Source organism: Phycodurus eques, chromosome 5 (genome assembly GCF_024500275.1).
Source record: "Phycodurus eques isolate BA_2022a chromosome 5, UOR_Pequ_1.1, whole genome shotgun sequence".
Classification (NCBI taxonomy): domain Eukaryota; kingdom Metazoa; phylum Chordata; class Actinopteri; order Syngnathiformes; family Syngnathidae; genus Phycodurus; species Phycodurus eques.
The window spans coordinates 10,500,768-10,526,418 of record NC_084529.1 but is presented as its reverse complement, the minus strand read 5'-3'; the positions used below and the strand labels follow the sequence as shown (position 1 = coordinate 10,526,418).

At 40.9% G+C, this 25,651-nt stretch overlaps 1 protein-coding gene across 3 annotated transcripts; it reads right to left on the bottom strand.

Annotated features, from left to right (window-relative positions):
• Positions 1-448: 448 nt before the first annotated feature.
• On the bottom strand, positions 449-24,138 carry psme3ip1 (proteasome activator subunit 3 interacting protein 1). Of its 3 annotated transcripts, XM_061677465.1 has the most exons (8): positions 24,063-24,138; positions 20,602-20,735; positions 20,431-20,529; positions 19,295-19,416; positions 13,822-13,961; positions 5,599-5,675; positions 3,173-3,379; positions 449-824 (listed from the first exon to the last, which is right to left on the bottom strand). In XM_061677465.1, exons 2-8 carry the CDS (start codon positions 20,723-20,725, stop codon positions 820-822), a joined length of 774 nt encoding a protein of 257 aa, XP_061533449.1. In that variant the 5' UTR covers positions 20,726-20,735; positions 24,063-24,138; the 3' UTR covers positions 449-819. The 3 variants fall into 3 exon arrangements, with proteins under 3 accessions (XP_061533449.1, XP_061533446.1, XP_061533447.1); XM_061677462.1 differs by lacking the exons at positions 19,295-19,416; positions 20,431-20,529; positions 20,602-20,735; positions 24,063-24,138 and adding an exon at positions 14,253-19,252 and having other exon boundaries at positions 13,822-14,001; XM_061677463.1 differs by lacking the exons at positions 19,295-19,416; positions 20,431-20,529; positions 20,602-20,735; positions 24,063-24,138 and adding an exon at positions 14,253-19,252 and having other exon boundaries at positions 13,822-13,959.
• Positions 24,139-25,651: the final 1,513 nt, after the last annotated feature.

Below are 25,651 nucleotides of genomic sequence, written 5' to 3'. Positions count from 1 at the left end.
AAATGTGTTGCCCTCCATTTTGTAAAGTTGTCTGTCAGCACTCAGGTTAATAAATAAAACATCTGTTCTCAATTTCAGGTTGTTTCTCACTGAATTCATTGGTGCACCAGATTGTTTTTCTGTAAAGAATGCGTTTTGTTAACGTGCTGCAAAATGGTATCAAGACCCCTCAAAATTTGCTTAATAGCTCTTGAAAGGACAAAAAAGGCCCCAGAAATATTCACCAAACTACAAGACATTCAGTCAGCACATCTATAATGAGAAAAATAAACCATACCAACAACCAGTTGAAGCCCACCATTTTGTTTTAAAATTACAATTTCTTGGCAATATTGACAACTTTCAGGGCCCGCACAGGGCTTCAACAGGCCTGTCTCAAATATGGGTGAAAATTTCCCATTGTATCACATCAATGTGGATATATTAACAATAAACACACAGTAAACAATTAAAACAGAAAGTTCTTTATTCCTCTTTGGAGTCTGGGGCAGGAGTAAACAGATGAGCGTATTCCCTGAATTATGTGACCGTGGAACAAATGACACACACATTCCATTGTTCTCCAACATAATTCTGAATGCATGGACCTAAAGAAGAGCGTCGCCTGCCGCATTTCACTAATCTGTTGCTGGTAGCTACAAAGGTGCGAGTCATGTGATACGCGAGTCAAAGACAGAAGTCTTTTCCTTCCTCCACAGCTGTCAATCACTTTTCCCACAGCCAAAAGCACAGCTTGCCGTCACTGTGGCTTGGTTTGGGAGGGGGGTGCGGGGGGATCGGGACGTCGTCAGAGAAGGCAGTGCGGGATTGCTTGCTTGGTTAAACTGCATGAAACGTGATTGAGGGAAGGAAGTGTCATGTTTGAGTGCCACAATAGGAAAAGCACAAATACAGTTGCTACACAGATTGAGTCCAATTGAAATGGTTGGTTTTCATGTTGCAATTTTTTACGACTATTTATCTCAATTTTGTCACAGTGCAAAATCACAGGAAACACGGAAAGCAGGGATGCACGATAACTCGGACCGCTAATTATCACGCCATATGGGGGGGGAGGGGGGAGTCACACTGCTAGGTCCGATATGTGTATATTAAAAAAAACAAAAAACAAAAAACTAGATCAACAAGAGCATTTTTATTCAGCGTCGCGCTGCTTGCCAACACCCAGCCCAGTGGCTGCTTTTGCATTGGCTCCTGACAGTCTAGCACACAGATGTCAAACTCAAGGCCCGGTAGCCAAATCTGGCCCGCCAAGTCATTTTATGTGGCCAGCGAAAGCAAATAATCTGTGTCAACTTTCATGATTCTTGCTCAAATTCTCATATGTAATAAATAGCATCGTTGAGATATTGCAAGCATTTTCTGAACAATGTAATAAATAGTATCGTTGAGATATTGCAAGCATCTTCTGAACTATAGTTGAACAAATTATCATTGACTTCTGATTTCAAAACTAGGTATCCATCAATGTGTGTATGTAATAATAATATGCGGTGACTAAACATTTATATGATTTCACAGTCAATGGCCCTCTGAGGGATACCGTGACTACAATGTCGCCCGTGACTAAAATCGTTTGACAACTCGTCGAGCATGTGATCCCCAGCGCTTGCTGAAATCGCAATCATCCAGTGACTTTGAGTTTGGAACTACAACGCTTGCGACCGGTTCCGTTCTTCGGAGCGCAGCTCTCGGCAAGACCCAGCGGCCTACGTAGCAGCTGATAGTAGCTCACGCCAAGAGAGGAGCAAGCGGGGGCGGTTTGGCCCCATGCAAAAGCACGGCTGCCATGGTTGGCTAATAACTAAGGAAAAAGCTAACCCTGCAGAACGCCGCTCCTATCCATTTTCTCTCCAACATTGGCTCATTGAACAATAAATTAGATCTACACATGAAATTAACATCAAAACGCATAACAGCCCTCCTTCATTTGACGGGGCCAGTGCGAGCGCGCAGCCACTAATGACGTGTGCCTGGCGGCCTTGCTCAGCACCAACACTCCCCCCTGCCCCCGTCACACACTTCGCCCAGGCACAAATTCAAATGCCTTTAAATGAACACGAACATGAATGATCGTCCGTTCTTAGATTTTTTTTAAATATAAAAACATGAATATTAGAACCTGTGTATTATTTGAATTGTATTATAGTATTGATTGTACAACAGCAAGGTACATTTATACATGGTATCTCAACCTTAAATCAATAAATAGTGACAACAAGAAGGTTACAGAACCAGTTTAAGATAAAACTATATATTATATACATAAGAAGGGGGTCCACACTCCCGCTTTCCATTAGTGTGGGAGTCCTTGGTCTGGAAATTATTAAAGACCCTTGTTAAAAAACATTTTAAAAAATGATATTGGTTATCATTTTGGAGAAGCAGCAGGTATCGGTGGGAAAAAATATTATCGTGCATCCCTAACCAAAAAGGTTTGCTGCAGCCTGTTCTCATGATAATTTAGTGGGATTTGGTATGAAAGAAAGAAAATGCAGTTAGGAACAGGCCTTTGACTAAATTACCTTGATCGGTTATGAAGAAAATCTCCTAAATCAATTAATCAGTTATTTGTAATTGAAGAATGTCTTTCTAAATGTCCTAAATGTCTGTTATTACAGCAGAGTAGAGCTCCATGGTGGAGTTGTGCCATAGTGGACGTCCAGTCAGATGTATCTCAGGTTACCATATGTGACATGTTGACTTCTTTAAACAGCAAACAAGTTGAGTACTAGCTCTGTTGGTTGCACCCAAATAGTGCCCTCCAATTTGCCTCAAATTCTTTAAGAAAAAATTAATCAACACTTCCACACAAATGACAATATAACATTTTTAATTACCTATCAATTATTGGGCCCATCCCTAACAGCATTGTTATTGTTGCAGCTATTAGCAAAAGATTAAAGCTCAGAATGTTTGCGTAACGTTTTGCAGGAGTACTCACCATTGCACGACGAACAGTACCCATTCATTATGATTCACGACTAATTTCTTGTGATAACGTGAACCTACTATAAACTGTGTGGTCAGGTATACTTCTAAGAAACAATGTAGTCTTTTGTAAGAGTGTGTGCATGTGTCACATTAACAAATACATACAGTGTGTGTGAAACAGATTATCTATAGGCTCTGCTGTGCCTTGGATACGGCAACATGATTACGTCCACGCTACCTTCGCTGTCCGAGCTGCTGTCAGAGTCGCTGCTGCCAGAATAATCGCACAGGCCTGGCAGGACGCCGATGCACACCGCTGCCGAGGGCAGGTGAAGCACAGCTGGACCAGAATTAAGGGGGGGCGATGGGTTCTTGGGTGTCAGGCCTGGGACGGTTTGTGGATTTTCAGCTCCCCCTGATCTTTGTCCTCCTCCTCCCTCCTGTTCTGAACAACACAATTTACTGTCAAGACTGAGAGCTTCAGGTCAACATAGAACTCAGAAGACGGGTAGGCTGTTGAAGTGTGATTTGTCCCTTTAAAATCTCTCTAATAGTAACATGCAGACATTGTCTATGTTATTAGCCAATAGAAACAAAGAAAATTGTCTGCTTTATCTAGTGATTCACAACAAGAAAAAAAACTTGGAAAAAAACTTTCACATTTTATAAATATATGTCGCCATCTAATGGTTATGAAAAAGCTGTACACTTTCATTCCAAAATGCCACCGCCACCTAGTGGATATAAAAAAGGTGTAGCTTACACTTTCATTCCAAAATGACAGGGGTATGTATGACTGCATATATGTACAGTTGTGCTCATAAATGTACATACCATGGCAGAATTTGTGAAATATTGTTTTTTTTGTTTGTTTTTTAATTTTTTTTATATAAATACGACTGATGACTGAACAACAACCATCAATTTATTTATGGTTATGTTTGGTTTGATGATAATGCTTTTCTGAAATGCTTGACAGTTTAATTTGAATCCCATAAAATAAAATTGTGTTTCCCCTGGCCCTTCATGTTTTCTTTAAAGAATTGCACCCATCTTACAAATTCTGCCTGGGTAATTAAACATATATAAACATATATTTTCTCATTTACTACATAAAAAGTAGGGCTGTAAATTTCAAAAGAGCAATTAAATAAAAATAAAGTATTACATGTTCAAATAAAGTGCTTAACTTCCCCGGACATAGACTGCAGTCCGGCAATTAGTGATCTGTTTTAAAAGAGGTCGCCACGACCGAGCGAGCCAGAGCGAGCGGTTTAGCTCCTTTCGCCTTTAGGGTATTACGTTCGCTAGCCCAGGAGCTAAGGACCTAAAGCGCTCGCTCTGGCTCGCTCGATCGTGGCAACATTGTTTAAAACAGATCACTAACTGCCGGACTGCAGTCTGCGCCAGAAGCTCCATAGTAAAAAAATAAGTTGGGTAAAAGATTGAGAAAGATCATAAAAATGACCAATAAAGCAAGAAAACATTTGGAATAAAGGGTACTGAAAATGGAACGATCAGTGTCATTTTTGTTTGTACTTCTCAGTGGGACGTTCCCGCTGGGGGCACTTATTAAAAGTGGATATACAGTGACTGAAATAATTATTTAACACGTCAACATTTTCTCATTAAATATATTCTCTCATTGTGAAATGCAGCTCTACATTTATTCAGTAAATGAGAGAACCTTATACAGTTGTGCTCGTGTTTGATTACCAGGGCAAATTATATCATGCTCGAATATCATTATGTCAGTGGCATTAAAAACAAAATCAACAATACTATCCTTTATCATTTTTGGGAAAATAAATTGTCCTAAAAATATTTTATATTGCGGCAGGCCTCATCACAATAAATTGAGCAAGCCCAATGGATAAACACATTGTACAAACAGTATGAAAGTGTGACAACTGCAATACAAATATGCACGATAGCGGGACCGCTAAGCACGAACCATGATATAGCAGATGATTACTGTATCTGCATTCCGTGATGATAAATTGCAAGGACTCAATGTTCCAAGGGCTGGGGCTCATTGTTTCCATGACGTGCATCCCGGGACTCACATAGTCTCAAGTGTAAAATGATCTATGCATATAGATGTATCAATGGATAGAAAGTCATAGTTGCACATTACATACAGGAAGAAGGGGGTGCGCATTATACTCTGGTGCGTATTATACAGGAGAGAAATGGTTTCTGTTCATCCATCTCTGCCAGCATGTTTAGTGAAAAGGCAGCACAAATAAATGCTCTTCCATTAGGTGACATAAGGGTACAATATACTCGTGTATTCACCTGTTGCCACTCATAAAACCTAACTCAAGGCTTTCTGCTACGATTTTGCAGTGACGTCATTGATCGGATCAGCGAATGATGACAAAGCCGATCTGCATAAAATGCTAAATATCGACCGATACTGATCAGGCCGATCAGATCGGTGTAAAGTCTAGTACTTTTTGTGACAGTTTTATTTAGGGGTTTGCCATGAGTTTTTTTTTTCCATGTCAAATAGATAGCTTGGCTCAATAAAGGTTGGGAAACACTGCATTTATCTAACCTGTTATCGAACAACTGTAACCTCAAGCAGAGTTCCCACAAAATTGTTGGGACTGGTACACAAAGAGATATGAACACAGTTGTAGGCCTCACGCTGATGCCCACCTGTGTGACTGTCTCCATTTCCTGCTGCTGCACTTTCCACCTTCTGTTTCTTACTGCTGTCTGATGACTGGGAAGAACTGGTTGGGGGAAGAAAAGAGAGGTTTGGATGGAAAGCTTTCACTAGCCACCACTAAAAAAGTACAATCAAGCTTGTGTACTTCTACAGAGCTTTATGGTTCTTTTGTTATGAACATTGTAAACCTCAAAATCTCAAATGTACAGCTGTAAAATTAGGAATTAAATTCAACTTTTGAAGAAATTGCACATTTCATGAGATTTCAGGATGCCTCACTCAAGTATACTATTTAGGTTTCTTTGTATGACACAGCGTAGAAATGTCTAACTTACCTGACATGTTTCAGCAAACTCATGACCGACCCTCTGAGGAAAGCAACATACAAAGAAACCTACAAAGTATACTAAGACAGTATGAACATTATATACCTCACTAAATACAGCATCAAATTAAGATAGATTAACTTAAAATATATTGTAGTATGGTAAAGATAGTGTGCTATCGAGTTTGTTTTACAATGGTTAACTTTTATTTACAAAATAATGTGTTTTATTGCACGTCATTTGTCATTACCATTTAAGGTTGAAAAACTTTTATTCAAACCACAATTCCAATGAAGTTGGGACATTGTGTAAAACAAAGAACAGAATATAATGATTTGAAAATCTTTTTCAATCGATATTCAAGTGAATATATAACCCCAATTCCAATGAAGTTGGTATGTTGTGTTAAACAAATAAAAACAATGATTTGCAAATCATGTTCCACCTATATTTAATTGAATATACTACAAAGACAAGATATTTAAGATATGTTCAAACTGATAAACTTGATTGTTTTTAGCAAACAATCATTAACTTAGAATTTTATGGCTGCAACACGTTCCAAAAAAGCTGGGACAGGATCATGTTTACCACTGTGTTACATCAACTTTTCTTTCAACAACATTCAATAAATGCTTGGGAACTGAGGACACTGATTGTTGAAGCTTTGTAGGTGGAATTCTTTCCCATTCTTGCTTGATGTACAGCTTCAGCTGTTCAACAGTCCGGGGTCTCCATTGTCGTATTTTACGCTTCAGAATGCGCCATGCATTTTCAATGGGAGACAGGTCTGGACTGCAGGCAGGCCAGTCTAGTACCCGCCTTTTTTTCCACCTGTCCCAGCTTTTTTGGAACGTGTTGCAGCCATAAAATTCAAAGTTAATGATTATTTGCTAAAAACAAAGTTTATCAGTTTGAACATTAAATATCTTGTCTTTGCAGTGTATTCAATTAAATATAGGTTGAAAATGATTTGCAAATCATAGTATTCTGTTTTTATTTATGTTTAACACAACATCCCAACTTCATTGGAATTGGGGTTGTACTACAAAGACAAGATATTAAATTTTCAAACTGATACCGTTTTTTGCAAATATTCGTCCATCCATTTTCTGAACCGCTTTGTCCCACTCATTTTGAATTTGATGCCTGCAACATGTTACAAAAAAGCTGGGACAGGGACATGTTTAAAACTGTGTTATATCACCTCTCTTTTTAACAACACTCAGTAAGCATTCGGGAACTGATGACACTAATTTCTGAAGCTTTGCAGGTAGAATTCATTCCCATTCTTGTTTGATGTACAGCTTCAATTGCTCAACAGTCCGGGATCTCCGTTGTCATATTTTGCGCTTCATAATGCGCCACACATTTTCAATGGGAGACAGGTCTGCAGAGCTATAGAACCTACCTATAGAAATTCACTTCCAATTTGTCTGACTTTTCCATATTTTCAAAACTTTGTCAAGAACATTACCACAGGACAGCTATTGCAGTATATCATGTAACAGGACAAAAATAATTCTGCATACTGTGCAATTGCACAACATAATCATGATTCTATAATCGTAATAGTTCATAAATTGTGGCTTCAATATTTGTTATTTTAATGTTTTTATTGCATCAACCTTGTAATGGAAGATGCAGTTACAACCCTGAATCAAATTATGAGATTTCAACGTGCCATGATCAAAATTTACCTTCACTAATTGTTTTGAACAATGGTTAGAAGTCTTAAATCAGATCTCAAATGTCAAAATTAAAACTCAGCACTATTTTTCAAACAAACCAACATTGCTGATAGATTGAATTGGATAGTTTACAGTGGGTATGCAAAGTATTCAGACCCCCTTAGAATTTTCGATATTTGTTATATTGCAGCCATTTGCTAAAATTACTTATCTAATATTAATATTCCAATATATATATATATTTAATATTAATATTATATTTATCTCGCTGCCTCCTAGTCTTAGTAAAGCTGTGTTCGCCATCTGTCATCCATCGCTCCCACGCCGCTCACAACTTCACTTTGAACGCCCTGTTTACACGGACGTCCAGCGGTTTGTCAAGCCTCCCGAAATGATGGCAAGCTCAGAGTTATTGCACTCAGTCGAATGGTGACTGTAGAGACGCTTCTCCCGGCTGTTCTGTGTTCATTAATCCATTGCTCGAGTTGGTCTTCCAACTTGGGCCACCTCGCCTTGTTTCCGTGAAAACTCAGCTTCGTCTTCTTGACTTGGCGAAGCTCGTTTTCCTGCTTCCTCCACTTGCGAACCATGGATTCGTTGATCTTGAATTCTCTCGTGGCTGGTCGATTCCCATGTTCCTCCGTGTAACTAATAGCTTGCAGTTTAAACTGTGCTTCGTAAGCGGGTCTCTTCGTAGGTGCCATTTTCGGGGGTCCTTAGCCAAACCGATGCACATACTGGAACTATATACCTACTGGGGGCGTGTCTTTAAGCGTCCTCTGTCACGCGCACCCTTCCTCCTTTACGTCCGCATGCTGTCCTCAGTCACGTCCGCCTTCCTCTATATAAGCAGCGTGTCGGCAGGAAATGCTCCCAGTCAGTCAAGCGGAGCGCTCATTAACGTCACACAACATTTATAGATTTTGGAACTCCGTGCACACATAAGGCGCACCACATTATAACGTGCCCTGTCCATTTTGGAGAAAATTTGAGACTTTTAAGTGCGCCTTATGGTCGTGAAAATACAGCACACACAGAACCCCATATTGATTGACATTTTGCAGATTTATTAAAAAAGAAAAACTGAAATACCACACAGCCGTAAGTATTTCAGACCCTTTGCTGTGACACTCATATTTAACTCGGGTGATGTCCATTTCTTCTGATCATCCTTGACCTGGTTCTACACCTTCATTGGAGTCCAGCTGGGTTTAATTATACTGATTGGACTTGATTAGGAAAGCCACACACCTGTGTACATAAGACCTTACACCTCACAGTGCATGTCAGAGCGAATGAGAATCATGAGGTCAAAGGAACTGCCTGAATAGCTCAGAGACAGAATTGTGGGAAGGCACAGATCTGCCCAAGGTTACAAAAAAATTCAGCTACACTTAAGGTTCCTAAGAGCACAGTGGCCTACATAATCCTTAAAAGGAAGACGTTAGGGACGACCAGAACCCTTCCTAGAGGTGGCCGTCCGGCCAAACTGAGCAATTGGGGGAGAAGAGCCTTGGTGAGAGAGGTGAAGAAGAACCTAAAGATCACTGTGGCTGAGCTCCAGAGATGAAGTCGCCAGATGGGAGAAAGTTATAAAACGTATAAAGTCAACCATCACTGCAGCCCTCCACCAGAATCAGAATCAGAATAATCTTTATTTGCCAAGTATGTCCAAAACACACAAGGAATTTGTCTCCGGTAGTTGGAGCCGCTCTAGTACAACAGACAGTCAATTTACAGAACACTTTGGGGACATAAAGACATTGACAAAAAACAATTGTGCAAAAAGATGCAGAGTCCTCTAGCACTTAGAGCAGTTCGAATGACTAATATTGCAATAGTCCGGTGCAATGACCATTGTGCAAAGGGCGCTGACACTTCAAGGAGTGTATGCGGTTTAAAGTGACAAGTAGTGCGATCATCTGGGACAATGTTGGTTGTGCAAATGTTACAGATACTCCTCAATCAGTGTGCAAATGGAGCAGATGCTACTCTGGCATGAGTGGCCAGTATATGCAAATAGTGCAGCATGGCGAGACAACTAGAATGAGTGCACGAGTAATACATAATTGGCCCCACAGAAATGTGACAACGAACTCAAGTCAAAAAATTGCCAGCTTGTTGTAATGGAATTATAGGTTAGGTGTTTAAGAAGCTGTTGGAATGTCTACTAGTTCTAGTTTGCGTTGATCGGTAGCGCCTACCTGAGGGAAGGAGCTGGAAGAGCTGGTGACCGGGGTGCAGACGGTCCGAGAGGATTTTGCACGCCCTTGTCTTAGTTCTGGCAGCGTGCAAGTCCTCAATGGTGGGTAGGGGGGTACCGACAATCCTTTCAGCAGTTTTGATTGTCCGTTGCAGTCGGAGTTTGTCCTTTTTTGTAGCAGCACCAAACCAGACTGTGATGGAAGAACACAGGACTGATTCAATGACCGCTGTGTAGAACTGTCTCAGCAGCTCCGGTGGCAGGCCGTGCTTTCTCAGAAGCCGCAGGAAGTACATCCTCCGCTGGGCCTTTTTGAGGACGGAGTTGATGTTGTTCGCCCACTTCAGGTCCTGAGAGATTGTAATTCCCAGGAACTTGAAGGTCTCGACGGTTGACACAAGGCAGCTGGACAACGTGAGGGGCAGCTGTGGCGAAGGATGCCTCCTGAAGTCCACGACCATCTCTACCGTCTTGAGCGTGTTCAGCTCCAGGTTGTGTCGGCCGCACCACAGCTCCAGCCGCCCCGCTTCCTGTCGATATGCAGACTCGTCACCGTCCTTGATGAGGCCGATGACAGTGGTGTCATCTGCAAACTTCAGGAGCTTGACAGTCGGGTTCGCTGAGGTGCAGTCGTTCGTGTAGAGAGAGAGGAGCAGCGGAGAGAGGACACAACCTTGGGGTGCCCCAGTGCTGATGCTGCGTGTGGATGAGGTGGCCTCCCCCAGCCTGACCTGCTGTGTCCTGCCCGTCAGAAATCTGTAAATCCACTGGCAGATGGCAGGTGAGACGCTGAGCTGGAGAAGCTTGGTTGAAAGGAGTTCAGGGATGATGGTGTTAAACGCTGAGCTGAAGTCCACGAACAGGATCCTCGCGTAGGTCCCTGCATTGTCGAGGTGTTCTAGGATGAAGTGCAGTCCCATGTTGACTGCATCATCCGCAGACCTGTTCGCTTGGTAGGCAAACTGCAGGGGGTCCAGCAGGGGACCTGTGACACTCTTGAGGTGGTCCAGCACGAGACGTTCAAAGGACTTCATGACCACAGATGTCAAAGCGACAGGCCTGTAGTCATTCAGACCAGAGATTGCAGGTTTCTTGGGGACTGGAATGATGGTGGAGCGTTTGAAACAGGATGGAACTTCGCACATTTCCAAAGATCTGTTAAAGATCTGAGTGAAGACTGGAGCGAGCTGGTCCGCGCAGACCTTTGAGGCAGGATGGGGACACATGGTCCAGTCCTGTTGCTTTGTTAATCTTCTGTTGTTTGAAGATGCGTCTCACATCCTGTTCATGGATGGTTAACGCAGAAGTCAGAGGTGTGGTTGTGGTCGCGGGTGCGTGTGTGGAGTGAAACTGTCCTTTTCAAATCTGCAATAGAATGTATTCAAGTCGTTGGCTAGTGTGCTATTGTTCTCAGCTTGGGGGGGATCGTTGCTTGTAATTAGTCAGCGATTGGAATGCACGCCAGACTGATTTTGAGTCGTTCGCGCTAAACTGTTTTTCCAACTTTGCTGCATAGATCCTCTTTGCAATGTTAATTTCTTTAGTAAGCTGGTTTCTAGCTCGATTATACAGGGCCCTGTCCCCGCTCTGATATGCATCTTCCTTAGCTTGGCGAAGCTGCTTAAGTTTAGCAGTGAACCACGGCTTGTTGTTGTTGAATGTGCGAAATGATTTTGTTGGTACATAAACCTCTTCACAGAAACTGATATAGGATGTGACAGTGTCCGTATATCCATCCAGGCTGCCAGCTGAATTTTCAAAGACACTCCAGTCTGTGCAGTCTAAACAGCTTTGAAGTTCCATCTTTGCTTCATTGGTCCACTTTTTGACTGTTTTCACTGTAGGCTTCGCACCTTTAAGTTCTTGCTTGTAGGTTGGTATTAAGTGAATTAAGCAGTGAGCAGACGAGCCCAGGGCTGCACAAGGTATAGCACGGTATGCGTTTTTTACCGTAGTGTAGCTGTGGTCTAAAGTATTATTTTCCCTGGTAGGACAGTCGATGTGCTGCTTGTATTTAGGGAGTTCGTGGTTGAGTTTAGCTTTGTTAAAGTCCCCGAGAATAATGAGGGGTGAGTCAAGGTGTTTTCTTTCAATTTCGTTGACTTGTTCGGCGAGCTTTAGCAATGCGGCGTTCGTGTTAGCTTGCGGTGTAATATAGACTCCAGCCAATATAAACGATGCAAACTCACGTGGCGAGTAAAATGGTTTACAGTTCAAAAACAGCGACTCCAAATGCGGGCTGCAGTGTGTGCTGAGCACCGTGACGTCCGTACACCATTTTTCGTTTATATGGAGGCATATCCCGCCGCCCTTCGTTTTCCCCGATGAATGTTGAAGCCGGGAAGCATGACGGCGCCATCGGGTACAGCGTCGCAAAGCCAGGTCTCCGTGAAGCACATGGCCGCGGAATGTCCGAAGTCTTTACTGGTCTTTAACAGAAGATGAAGCTGGTCCATTTTGTTGGGTAGGGAGCGTACATTCGCGAGGTGGATCGACGGGAACGCCAATCTGTGTCCTCTCTTGCGGAGTTTCACCTGAATGCCGGCTCGTTTTCCTCTGTGGCGCCGCTTCCGCATCCATGCGCCGAAAACCGCGGACACCGCTCCGGTGAGTAACTCGGGGAAAAAACTGAGCGGATTTTCGAAAGTTGGTGACAGAAAGTCCGGAATAGCCTCCTTGATGGTTAGGTCTCCCCTTGTGTAAGTGAGTCGTATAAGGTCTCCAAAGACGGACGAAAAACACAAAAATAATACTAGAGAGCGCGTTACCGAGGCGACCACACTGGTAGGCGCCATCTTGGTCGGGGCTTTATGGCAGAGTGGCCCGACGGAAGCCTCTCCTCAGTGCAAGACACATGAAAGCCCGCATGGAGTTTGTGGGGGGAAAAAAAAAAAAAAAAAAAAAAAACACCTGAAGGACTCCAAGATGGTGAGAAATAAGATTCTCTTGCCTGATGCGACCAAGATATAATTTTTTGGCCTTAATTCTAAGTGGCATGTGTGGAGAAAACCAGGCACTGTTCATCACCTGTCCAATACAGCCCAAACAGTGAAGCATGGTGGTGGCAGCATCATGTTGTGGGGGTGTTTTTCAGCTGCAGGGATAGGGAGATCTGGTTGCAATATTGCCCCTAAACGTCCTCTGTCACCTGTGGAATGTTCCAAATGTGTTTATTTTAAGTATTCCTCAACTTTCCCAGTCTTTTATTGCCCAGTCTCAGCTTTTTTGGAATGTGATCTAGGAATCAAATTCAAAATGATTAAATATTTAGTCGTAACATTCATCATTTTGAAGATTACCTTGTCTTTGTAGTGTATTCAATTGAATAAAGGTTGAAAAGGACTTGCAAATAATAGAACTGTTTTTATTTACGTTTTACACTACACGTCTCAACTTCATTGGAATTGGGGTTTGTAGTTTTACCATATTACTGTAGTAAACTCACTCTTTCAATTGTATGACAGCTAAGAATGTGAACATTATTAAATTGTTCTCTGCAGAGTTAATAAATGACAGAAATCAGCAACACATTTCTATTTTTATTATTTCCTATGGTTTTGGAATCCGAACAAATTGGAAGTTGACCAGTGCAACAGAAAACATTCTATTAAACCTTAGTGATTCCAGCCTAGCTGTTTTTTAGTTCAGTTTTGCTCTTGAGAGGTTTCCAGTTCCAGCAGGTGTTTGCTTGTATGCAGCAGTAAACACTCATAAACATAGAGGCACAGTGGCCAGCAGTTGAAAATATTGGAGATCTTGGCATACAATTTAACTCAGTACATAGTGAGCTAAGCAGTGACACTTTTTTTCTATTTGCCACATTAACAAATATCCAACACACATCTACATGTGCCATGTCCACTGCATTGGGCAACTGTTTGTAAACAACAGGTTTAACAAGGTGCCTTCATGTCAAGGTTGTGTTATTGTGCTGCACTCAGATGACTGATACCAATACTGTAAGCAGTCAATGTTTGTGTTGGTGCATACCTGCGTCTTTTGACAGCACCAGCCAGTAAATGGGCCTGAGACAAGTGGCTGGTCCTTTGCTCCACCACTGATTGTTTAGCTGTTGCCTTCTTCTCAGACTCTGGGCGGCTGTCAGACGACACTTGCTTTGCTACAGCACTGTGACGGTACAGAGTTAAGCTCAATGAACCTTTGCGAAGTCTGAGGAGGGAGCAAGAAGTCACATTCTAACTGCTGACATCATACCATGTGGCAGCTCTGAAAGCCTACCAGCATTAGACTCCAATAAGTGGCACAGTTCTGGGAAGTGACCACAGGAAGCAACAAGTGACATAGATTAGGAGTCTAAAACAGGCAAAGCAGGAGGGCATAGCTCAGGGGATTCACATTTGGGTCTACACCATGAAATCACTCATACACACACATTTGGGTCTTGGGTGTATGACGTTTACATGAATTCTTGTGAGATGCCCATAGCAGCATGTCTGCTTGAAATGGCAACCTTAGCTACCACATGACGATGCAGTTTCCAGGACACCCCACTTTGTTGCCATCTACAGACAAACCTTCCTGTCACAGTGGATGTCTGCTGTTGAGATGGAAGAAAAGATAAAGAGCTCAGAGGGAAATTTACAAACCACAGAGCATGGTGGACATGCAGGACAGTCATATGGTGCAGCACATACACTTTGATATTACAGCAAGGAATTACAGCCCCTTTCCATTCTACCGATTCTAACCCCAACCAGCCTGGTTACGCCCTGTGTGGTCGCTTTTCCATTACACTTTTTCGAGGCTGGGCGGTGACAATGGCACCTTTCCTCAGAACCTCCTCCGACCTGGCTTTAAAATGCAGGCCGAGAAGGGCCGTGACGTCACTGCCATTTGATTGGCCAGTGGATGTTTGTGTTCTGAGTGTGGTTTTCATCCGGGAATAAAAAAATATTATCCCGCCCCAGTCCCTCCCACCTTTGATTGGTGCCCGTTGTAATGGAAAAGCAACGGCGGCCAAGCTAAGCGAGGCCAGGGCCGAGCGGGGCCATGCCGTTCTGGATCTTGTAATGGAAGAGCGCCATACGGGTATAAAATGTTTTGTTCTGGTACCATCATATTAATTGGCATGCTTCCTTTCTCTAGATTAAAAAAAAGAATCCTGGCTAATAGCCTGTTTGACTTGTAGCACTTCAAATGCAAAATAGATCTCAATGTGTAGCAATAGAACAAAGAAATACAGCGTGGGTCAAGATCACTTAGCTGAAACAAAAAGATTTTTAAAAAAAAGTCTCACCTTAGCTTTGTATTAATCTTATACAGTGGGACAAAAATGTATTTAGTGAGCCACCAATGGTGCAAGTTCTCCCACTTAAAAAGAAGAGGCCTGTAATTTTCATCATGGGTATACCTCACCTATGAGAGACAAAAATGAGGAAAAAAAACAAAGAAATCCAGAAAATCAGTCTGATTTTTAAAGACTTTATGAGCAAATTATGGTGGAAAATAAGTATTTGGTCACCTACAAACAAGCAAGATTTCTGGCTCTTATATACCTGTAATTCTTTAAGAAGCTCCTCTGTCCTCCACTCATTACCTGCATTAATGGCACCCCTTTGAACTTGTAATCAGTATAAAGGACACCTGTCACACTCCAAACTCCACTATGACCAAGACCAAAGAGCTGTCAAAGGACACCAGAAACAAAATTGTAGACCTGCACCAGGCTCGGGAGACTGAATCTGCAATAGGTAAGTAGCTTGGTGTGAAGAAATCAACTGTGGGAGCAATTAATAGAAAACGGAAGACATGAAAGACCACTGATAATTTCCCTCAATCTGGGGCTTCACGCAAGATCTCACCCCATGGGGTCAAAATTATCACAAGAACGGTGAGCAAAAATCCCAGAACCACACAGGGGATTTAGTGAATGACCTGCAGAGAGCTGGGATCAAAAAGTAATAAAAGATACCATCAGTAACGCACGACACCGCCAGGGACTCAAATTCTGCAGTACCAGAAGTGTCCCCATGGTTAAACCAGTACATGTCCAGGCCCATCTGAATTTTGCTAGAGAGCATTTGGATGATCCAGAAGAAGATTGGGAGAATGTCATATGGTCAGATGAAACCATTATACCTTACCTTTTGGTAAAAACTCAACTTGTCGTGTTTGGAGGAGAAAGAATGCCGAGTTGCATCCAAAGAACACCATACCTACTGTGAAGCATGGGGGTGGAAACATCATGCTTTGGGGCTGTTTTTCTGCAAAGGGACCAGGACGACCGATCTGTATAAAGGAAAGAATGAATGGGGCCATGTATCGTGAGATTTGATGAAACATGGCTGGGTCTTTCAGCGTGACAATGACCCCAAACCTACCGCCCGGGCTACGATGGAGTGGCTGCGTAAGAAGGATTTCAAGGTCCTGGAGTGGTCTAGCCAGTCTCCAGATCTCAACCCCACTGAAAATCTTTGGAGGGAGTTGAAAGTGTGTGTTGCCCAGCGACAGCGCCAATCTTGAGAAGACTTACAGAACACATTTGACCTCTGTCATTAGCAACAAAGGGTATATAACAAAGTATTGAGATGAACTTTGCTTATTGACCAAATACTTATTTTCCACCATAATTTGCTAATAAATTCCTTAAAAAAAAAAAAAAAAAAAAACTGACTAAATACTTTTTTGCCCCACTGTATGATTATGTGTGTCATTTGAGGTTTGGTACTACAGTAATGCAGTTGAACAGACATGTTTGAACACCCCACAAGTTGGACAATTTGGAGCTCAACAACTATGGAACAATATGCCTCAAAAGTAAAACAAAACTTTGTGTTCAATCATTTGCGAGACTTCATCTCATTAAAAGGAACTCTCTAAAGCTGTGAACATTGGCACTTATTCCATAGTTCTGGAGTGAAAACGTATGTCTGCAGAAAAAAATCCCCCAAAATAGACTCAGTAGTAATTTTAGGCTTTTTTTCTGATGACATATTTGCTTTTCAGCCAGATCTTGGCCCACCCACAATTAAGTCCAAACCTGCGTGAACCTGCTGATGTCGGCAGTAGAAGATGAGCACATTTCCTTATTAAACTAGTACCAGTATGTCTTTTGCAGCGTAATTGTCGTCAACAATGATAGTCTGGATGTGTTTTTTTTGGGTGGGACAATAATGAGTGGAAACAGTGAGTTTAGATACATTTGAGTAGGATTGCTTTGTAAAATAAATAGCTGAAATTCTTTGTTTCAGAAGGAAGGCTGCTGCATGAGGGAAGTCTTGTCTAGATTAAGTTCTGCCTATATACACAGGTTTTGTCTGCTCATCGTTATATTTATTGAATCACTCAAGACCTTTGAAAAAGAGTTTGGGAAAATGACATAACACAGGCGTTTGGTCATGTGAAGAGTTAAAAGCTTTTTGCACGGTGCGGGTGTCAGCGTGAACGCTGATGTCGATGTGCACAGCTGGACGCAGTGTGCGTACCATTTTAATGACAGTAAAAAATCTGCAATGTTTTAAAACATTCAATTAGAGATTGAATAAAATTTTGGGGTGCCGTTGTATTAATGTGAGTGTGCACATGGTATGCTGTATGATAGCAATATAAGGTATAATACCAACTTAAAGTGGTGTTTGGAAACTCAAGTGAGAGGGCATTTATTTATTTCCTGAAAAGTTGTCATTCTTGTGGTGAGGGGGATTCCTCCCGACAAAAGATATATAAAACAAATACCACTTCATAGTATAGTGCATTTCTTTGTCCACATGGCTATGCAGCGAAGTTGGTCACCAGTTCCGTCACTGATGTCACACCAAGACATGGCGGCGTTATCGATTTTGGCAATGAAAAAGGGGCATTCCGAGGGCAATGAGTTATTTACTAATTGCTCCGAAACCAATTTATATTATTGGAAATGACTATCAGCTTTATATTCTAGGTAAAAAAAAAAAAGTTGTTAATGAACTACAGAGTTGGCCATCTGGACACTATAGGTCCTTTAAGGATCTAAAGGAATAATCGATGACGCGCTTGTTTGCTTTTGCTTTGTCTTTTTGTGATGCTATAGTACAGTATCAGTGATGGCAAAAGGTGAAAGTTCAATGATAACCAGAAATTGAATTTGGCACCTCACAATACAGCAATCTGTACAAAACAACACTTGCCCGTTTGCCCCCATTACGTGCCCTTCAGGAGTCTACAAAAGCGTGAGCCATTTTACTTTATGGGGGTTTATTGAATGTTATGTTTACCTAAGAAGCAAAGGTTTCATTATGACGAAGTCAATATTTTTACTTAGGGATGCACAATTTATCGAAATTTAATCGTGACTGTAATTTTGGCTGCCATGATTAAATTAGCCTGAATGTTGGCAATTTTTGGCATTTAAAATGCAGGCACTGCTACATATGAAAAGTGCTTCATTTGCAGCAGTGTCCGCAACCTAGTCAGCCACACACCAGAGGGGCGAACGTATGGTTAAGGGTTCATTAAGCTCTGGCACTGCGCTTCAGTGCCACCTTCAAAATAAAAGCCTAAAAGAGCATTGATGTCCAATGTAGTAATTTATGAACGTTTTATTTTGAAGTTGGCCCTCTCAGCACGTTGGCGCAGAGGCGGTATGTCACAGTAAGACACTATTAACAATCGTTGTAGCGGCTGCCTTGACTTCAACTTTTCGGCTGCAATGAAAAAATGCCGGGAGTAAATAGTGAGTGGAATCACAACTTTCGGGTTCTTTGCAGTTTGTGACAGTCCACGACTGACCAATGGTGAAGCAGAAATACTGAGACGTACCCTCCTCCTCCATTCCCTATATTGACAGGGATTTTCAGATGAAAAGTCGGTGCTTGCAGTCTAATGGTATTGCATTTTATGCATTAACTGTATTTGCGTCCATTAAGTTGCAATCTGTGATTGCACTTTGTAATTCCCTATTTATTCAGTTAGTCAATTTTGGGGGGTACATTATTATTATTTTTTTTATTATGTATCATTTATTCTTATTTTTAGATTCATTTTGCACTGAAAACTGTTCCATATTGTTTGTTGAAAAGTAGTGCTATACTAAAGATTTTTCACGAAAAATGAGGAATAATCGTGATTAATCATCGCGATTACAATATTGGTCAAAATAATTGTGCAGCCTAAGTTGGCATGCATTCGCTTGGCATTCACTCCTAATTGGCCATGTGGCAACATCAGCGTGACAGCAACAGTTACTTTCAACACAAAGGAGTATGAGGCGTGAGTCTCGGGTGTTCACTTTACACTGCTTACACGATGGTGGCAATCCACCTCTGTTACTACCTGGGCAGATGGCAAATTCCCGGGTCACCTCAAAGCCCCATCTTGGATTGGTATCTTATACACAGAAGAGAGAGCAGGTAAAGGTGGAAAAAGTCATCTCAGATGACTTCTGTGTAAAGGGGCTAAAATAAGACTACCGAGTTAGCCATAATGACACTGATTAAATAAAATGTTGGCATGACCAAAAGGATATTCTGTATTCCAATAGTTCCTGTTTCTCTTCATCCCTGCGTTGCTTCTCCACCAGACTCTGTTGCCGGGAAACCTCATCCAGGAAGCTGGTCTCATCATCGTCCAATCCCCTCACCATGTTCTCTGTCGCCATGGAAACAAAGCTGCTCTAAGAACATTGCAGCAAAATCATGGCATTTTGTGGAAAAAAAAACAGCATTACAGTCTGTTCAAAAATATATTCGGGGACCTTCATGTAGTGAAAACCACAAAAAGATAATAGCTTGAAGATGCTCAAAGACATTTCAAGACTTTCACAATATTGACCTGTGTTTGCTGTAGAGAAATATATTTAAACTGGTACTATAAGAACAAACTCAGGCGTTAACAACTTTGCATAGCATTCATCATTTGCAATGCTATATCCAATGATATCATTTGTATCTTACATGAACCTCAGAATATATCATGTGCTTGTCTGTTTGTTCCCCTTTCATTGCATCCAACTTCATGGCTGCATTTGTTTTTTTTAAATTAACCTGACCTTGATTTGTCAGCATTACTATTAGGAATGCATCAATTTGAATGAAAAGTTGGATTGACTGACTGTATTGGTTTGCCTTGGCAGTGGCAGGCTGGATTGCTTTGTACCCAGAAACCTAATTTTTTTTGCAAAAGCGTATGCTGCAGCAAGGCAATTTTGATTGACATTTATGTCAGCGACATTGCAACACTGTTCATCTGCAATTCAAATTGCAGATCACACCAAAGCCTGTTGCCGACAGTCGGCCACTCATGAAAACTACTTGCAGAACCCCACACACTGCATGATAGTTCAGTCGTGTTTTGCCACATCTCTCAGTGTGTGGCAGGCCTTAGTTAAAGTGAAGGGAATTATTAACCATGATTCTAAATAAAATTTTGCAAAAACCCCCACACACCTCATTTTCTTCTTTAGAGGCAGAAGAGGAATTTCGCAACCATCCCAAGCATACATTTAAATCAACTAAAGAATGGCTTCACTAGAAGAATTGTATTAATTTATTTATGTAATTATTCTACTAAAAATCTTTGGGCTTATCATCTTGGAAAAGTCGCAGAGGGAAGACAAACGACAATCAATTGTAGAACATTTAAAAACTAGACATTGATACCCACTGAATTTGAATTGCTCCTCAAATTCTTCTTGCTTCTTGTCTCTCTGCTCCTGCAGACGCTCAAAGAGTGACCGTGAGTCATACTCTTCCTCTGGGGCCTCTGAGGAAGAAGAAATGTATAGAATTGATCCACAGGAGTCTTTTTGTTTGGAATTTTTGTGGGTGATCTTACGCTCTGGGTCATCGGGCTTCCGAACTTTCTCCCACTCCTCCTGTCTTTTTTTCCTCCTCTCATCAAGTTCTGCTTGCGAAACAAACTTCCTGGTGAGATCAACACCCGTCCCTCCTCCTGCCATTGAAACTCACCTGTAGAGAAGTAACATCACACACATAATTCAGCTTTTGCTCTGGCCTTGACCAAGTGGTGTCCAAGACTTTCAATATAGGGAAAAATTACCGTAATTGCTCGTGTATAATACGCACCTCTAAAGTTGACCTCAAAATTCTAGAAAACCCTTCGACCTATGTGTAATGCATTTTTTCAATGCATGATTTTTCTTCTACCCATATGATCAAAAAAGTATTATCTGTATTTTGTTAGTTTTGTTCAAAGAATTATTCTGAAGTTAAGAACTTTACATGTTTTTCTTAAATTTATTTGCTCTTATTTTGAAATTCACAGCCCTATTTTTAGTTCGTAAATTAGAAAACACACAGTTGTGCTCATATGTTTGATTACCCAGGCAGAATTTGTAAGATGGGTTCAATTCTTTAAAGAAAACAAAGGATCAGGCGAAAGTTTTATTTCAGTGGGATTCAAATTAAACGGTCAAGCATTTAAGAAAAGCATTATCATTAACAAAACATAATCATAAAGAAATTAATGATGTCAATGATGTTGTTGGTCAGTCAGTCATATTTAAAAAATAAAATAAAAATCATTTCACAAATTCTGCCAGGATATGTAAACTTATGAGCACAACTGTACATATATGCAGTCATACGTACCCCTGTCATATTGAAAATGAAGGCTACACTTTTTTATAACCACTAGGTGGCGATGGCATTTTTGAATTAAAGTTTACAGCTTTTTCATAAGCACTAGATGGCAGCATACATTTATAAAATGTGACAGTTTTTTCCATTTTCCTCTGTACCCATGTATATTGCGCACTATTGACTTATGACGATTTCTTTGGGTAAAAAATGCGCATTATACATGAGAAATTACAGTATACCGCAGAATACACAGTTCAGTAGTTCAATGAGGAAACGTCATCACCTCCTGTACCTGACATGTGAGGCCGTGACAGGCTGGGGGCAACAATCTGGCTGAAAATTTATTATTTTATCAGAAAACAATCCTAAAATTACCAGCACCGAGTCTGTTTTGGGGGCTTTTTTTCTGCAGTCATAAATAGTAAGTACAGAACTATGGAATAAGTGCCAACGTTCACAGCATCACAGTGTCCCTTTGAGGTCCATGCATGAGTACACTCTTGAGCCACACAAGGACAGCTTTGCAATACTAGTAGGGAAAGTGCATGTTACTAGTGAGGCAAAACTGCAGTAGTTGACAGCTGCATGCTACTATTACTACTACTAGTGACAAAGTTTTACTAGTTAAATGATATCAAATAAATGCTCAAATTGCTTTATTTGACATTCAGTCCAATGTCCATGTAGTAGTAGGCTTGTATGTACTATCACAACTAGGGCACACAAGCAGAATTACTTAAGTACTAAATGCCTTCCACTAATGTACGACATTTCTGCAAACTAGTAGGACATCTTTGGCATACCAGTAGGATGACCACGTTACTAGGGAGGCAAAACTACTAGTGGTGGGCAATTGGGTGCTACTAGAAGCCTAGTGAATATCATGGATATCAAATACTGTAAATGGTTAAAGGGCATTTATCATTAACAAACTATTTATGAAAAACACTTCTGTAACATTTCATAACACAACCAAATGGGAGCAACTATGGGAACTGAGTGTGCCTTTTTGTGATGCGTGATGACGTGTTCTATATAGCGATGGGACAAACAACACTGGTGCGTCAGCACTGTGCCGAGCGCACAGGAGTGAAACCCGGTATTGGTGCGTGTAATGCTTTAAGGGGGGGGGGGGAAATAAATAAATAAAATAAATACACAAATTTTTTTTTTTTTTTAAATCACGTGACCGATACAAAAAGTGTCATTTGGATATGCCGCGCCAAATTATCATAAGGAAACTAACTGTGTCGACATGTTGCGGATTTGTTGGATGCAGTTTTGCTGTTGCATTTGGGATTTTTGCTTGCCGTCACCTTGTTCGACAAACTTCATGGATCGTTCCAAGCAGTTTTCCCCAGTCTGGAATAATTTTGATCTTTTGACGCCAAATAAGGTAAATCTTTTTCTCCTTTGGGCATTGTTGGCTGCTTTTTAATTACATACGTTTGTACTATTTTCTGGTAAGAGGTTTGAATTGTTTTCAAACAAATTTTTATTTTCTTGTAGGTGAAGTGTCAGCTCTGCTCCACAGAGCTATCTTACATCATTAAGAGCACTTCATCAATGCTGAGGCAGTATTGAGCTCGAAATGGCAGATACGCGTGTGAGTACCCCACGTATGTTGAAATTCTCACATAAAATTAGAATTTTCAAAAATAGTTTATTACACAGAATATGCTTTGTGTGACTCTATAATAATGATTATAAAAAATTATAGTCCTTTAATAAGATTTGAACAAAATATTTCCTTTTGGCTTGCAGTTCCCAACAAGCAAGCAGTGGATGAGGCTGCGGTTTTCAGCACATTTTAAACTCTTCTCATAAAAAAAAAATAAAAAATTGAGCAAATGAAATTATACAATGATGAGATTATATTTTAAGTAAAGGACTAGCGATTAAATATTTCACAGGCTGATGTTGGCTTTGCAGCATGTAAGCTTTTCAATCTTATTTTCATTTTGTTTACCTGCAATGATTTTAGAACTACTGCAGGGGTCACTATATAGTGACCAACACAGTGGCAATACAGTGCCGTCAGTTTGTGTAATGTATCAATACACTCCATGAGGCATCATCATCCCATCACTAGTTCTATAACCGCTGCGAGCCGTTCGAAACCACGTATCAGTTTATCAGTTTTTATGGCAATTGGCTTGAACCGTACTGCTTACAGCTTTGGCTCCACCGAGCGGACATCTTTTGCCCCTACACATTATACCTTAAATACAATTTGGTGATTGCATTCGCAAAAACGAGTTACGAAAATCTTTCAGGAATCATAACCGAAATTTAAATCAAGGCAGTGGGATTTTCACTCCTTTATTTGATTTCGTTTTGACTTTCAAGGCCTTATGATATAAAACAGCATTAGCTGGTAAATAAGCTTTTTTTTCTAAAAGCGGAGGCAAGTAAACGTTCACTGTCTGAAACCACATTGAGGCAATCTAAACCAAACTATTTGCAAGTTAATTCAAATTGTTTATGACTACAAGCTGCGAACATACAGTCGTTTTACGTGCAGCTATATAGCTAGTTAGCTTCTGTAGCAATCAGACAAGGTGTTGTCACTTTAAGCCAAAAATAAAGCGTGTCATATCGAGTCATGCTGGTGCAACGTAAACATGACACTTATTTAATGCGTGTCGCCGACCACATAAAACTAGTAGGTAATTTTACATCCATTAAACTTACCAAACAAGGTCTGACGATAATATGAGCAAATGACGTCTGTGTGTCACGGTGAAGTTGGCTCGTTGCAACCGTCAACATGTGACTATAGTTCCGACCTAATTAGTGCCAATAAAGCCGATCGTTGTAATACAATTTCAAAATAAATTTTTTGAATAAGATTAATAAAAATAAAAAATAAGATTTTAAAGGACACATTAGGAAATATTTCAAATATTTAAAAAAATGTTTCATTGATATAATTATTGAGAACATCGTACTAAACGTAAATGTAAACGTTATATTTGCACTGTTCGCCATAAATACTATTAGTATTTATACTACTAGTACTTCATCCTTTATGTAGTTTCTTTTTTTACATCCAAGGTTAGATTTTTGTGCCATCCAAGCAGTCCTTAAGTCCAAGTTGCATTATTTGAATGTTGTTTGGCAATGTTGTTTGGTGGCAATGAAGGAGTTTTATCTTTATATGTTATCTTAATGTATGATATTAATTTGCGTGAGTGGGGCGTCGAACTCGGAGAGAAAAGGGGCAATTGTCCCAGGGCGCTGAACATTTGGAAAGGTCCAGGCCATCCAGCAGGGGGCCCAACATTTAATACATTTTGTAGAAAGGTTTTTTTGTTTGTTTTACAAAGGGTGGTGGGGGGGTGTACTACTAAGTCAGACCACCAAATGATCACCATTGGGTTCTTTACTATAAGGGTGAGCACTATTCAATAAACCACAAGTGCAGTAAGTGTTTGCAACAATGGATATTTTTTGGTTGGTTATAGTACACAAATAGCTCTTAGAAATATGCTTTGACGGTCGCCGCTCGGCCACACAACCGTCCAGAGATTTGGGGGTCCTTGTGGAAAAGGACAGCTCAGGAGCGACAACAAGCAGTCCAAAAGTCTTTTCTGCATCCTCCTATCCACCACACACCTAAGGTCACTCCTGGAAGAAAAGAAAGAAAACAGGCAGCAATCTACTACAATGACACCACATGAGGCTCTTTGTCTGGAAACAGTGACACATTCTAGGAGGCACTAGATTGGTTTGTGAAACTCACAACTTTAAGGAGAAATTCCAAGCATTCATATCCTACAGCTTCTCATACAACACAGTCTGCAGTCTGGTGAGGAGCCATCTCTTCCTGCAAGGTAAAGGGCCTCTGGCAACAACTTCAATCCATTGTTTGATTAATTTATAGAAGCAGAGTGAGGGACCCTTGCCTCCGTAATTTTCAGCCAGTGTGGCTCGCCTGCACCACTTGATTGGCCAAAAACCTCAACCTTGGTTTCTCTGAACCATAACAATATCTCCCTAACACATCTGGGAAAACATGTCACTGTCCAGTAAAACCAAGGTTGATCTATTTGGCCATATTTTCAAAAGGTATGTTTGCTGCAAACACAACACTGCTCATTGTCAAATTAACACCACATATACAGTGACGCACGGTGGCATCATACTTTGGGGCTGTTTATCTTCAGCGGAAACCGGGACCTTAGTGAAGGTGGAAGGAATTACGAACAAATAGCACTCAGTGTTAGGCCACCCAAAAACGTTCAGGCTTCTGCTAGATGTGAGTACAAAAGTGTTAGGAA

What these genes read in the sequence shown, in the direction of transcription:
- psme3ip1 (XM_061677465.1), bottom strand. Translation starts at nt 20,725, where the DNA reads ATGGCAGGAGGAGGGACGGGTGTTGATCTCACCAGGAAGTTTGTTTCG. An exon ending in GAAGCCCGATGACCCAGAGC is followed by an intron (nt 20,530 to 20,601) that starts GTAAGATCACCC and finishes CTTCTTCCTCAG; the next exon opens with AGGCCCCAGAGGAAGAGTAT. An exon ending in TGAGGAGCAATTCAAATTCA is followed by an intron (nt 19,417 to 20,430) that starts GTGGGTATCAAT and finishes CCATGGCGACAG; the next exon opens with AGAACATGGTGAGGGGATTG.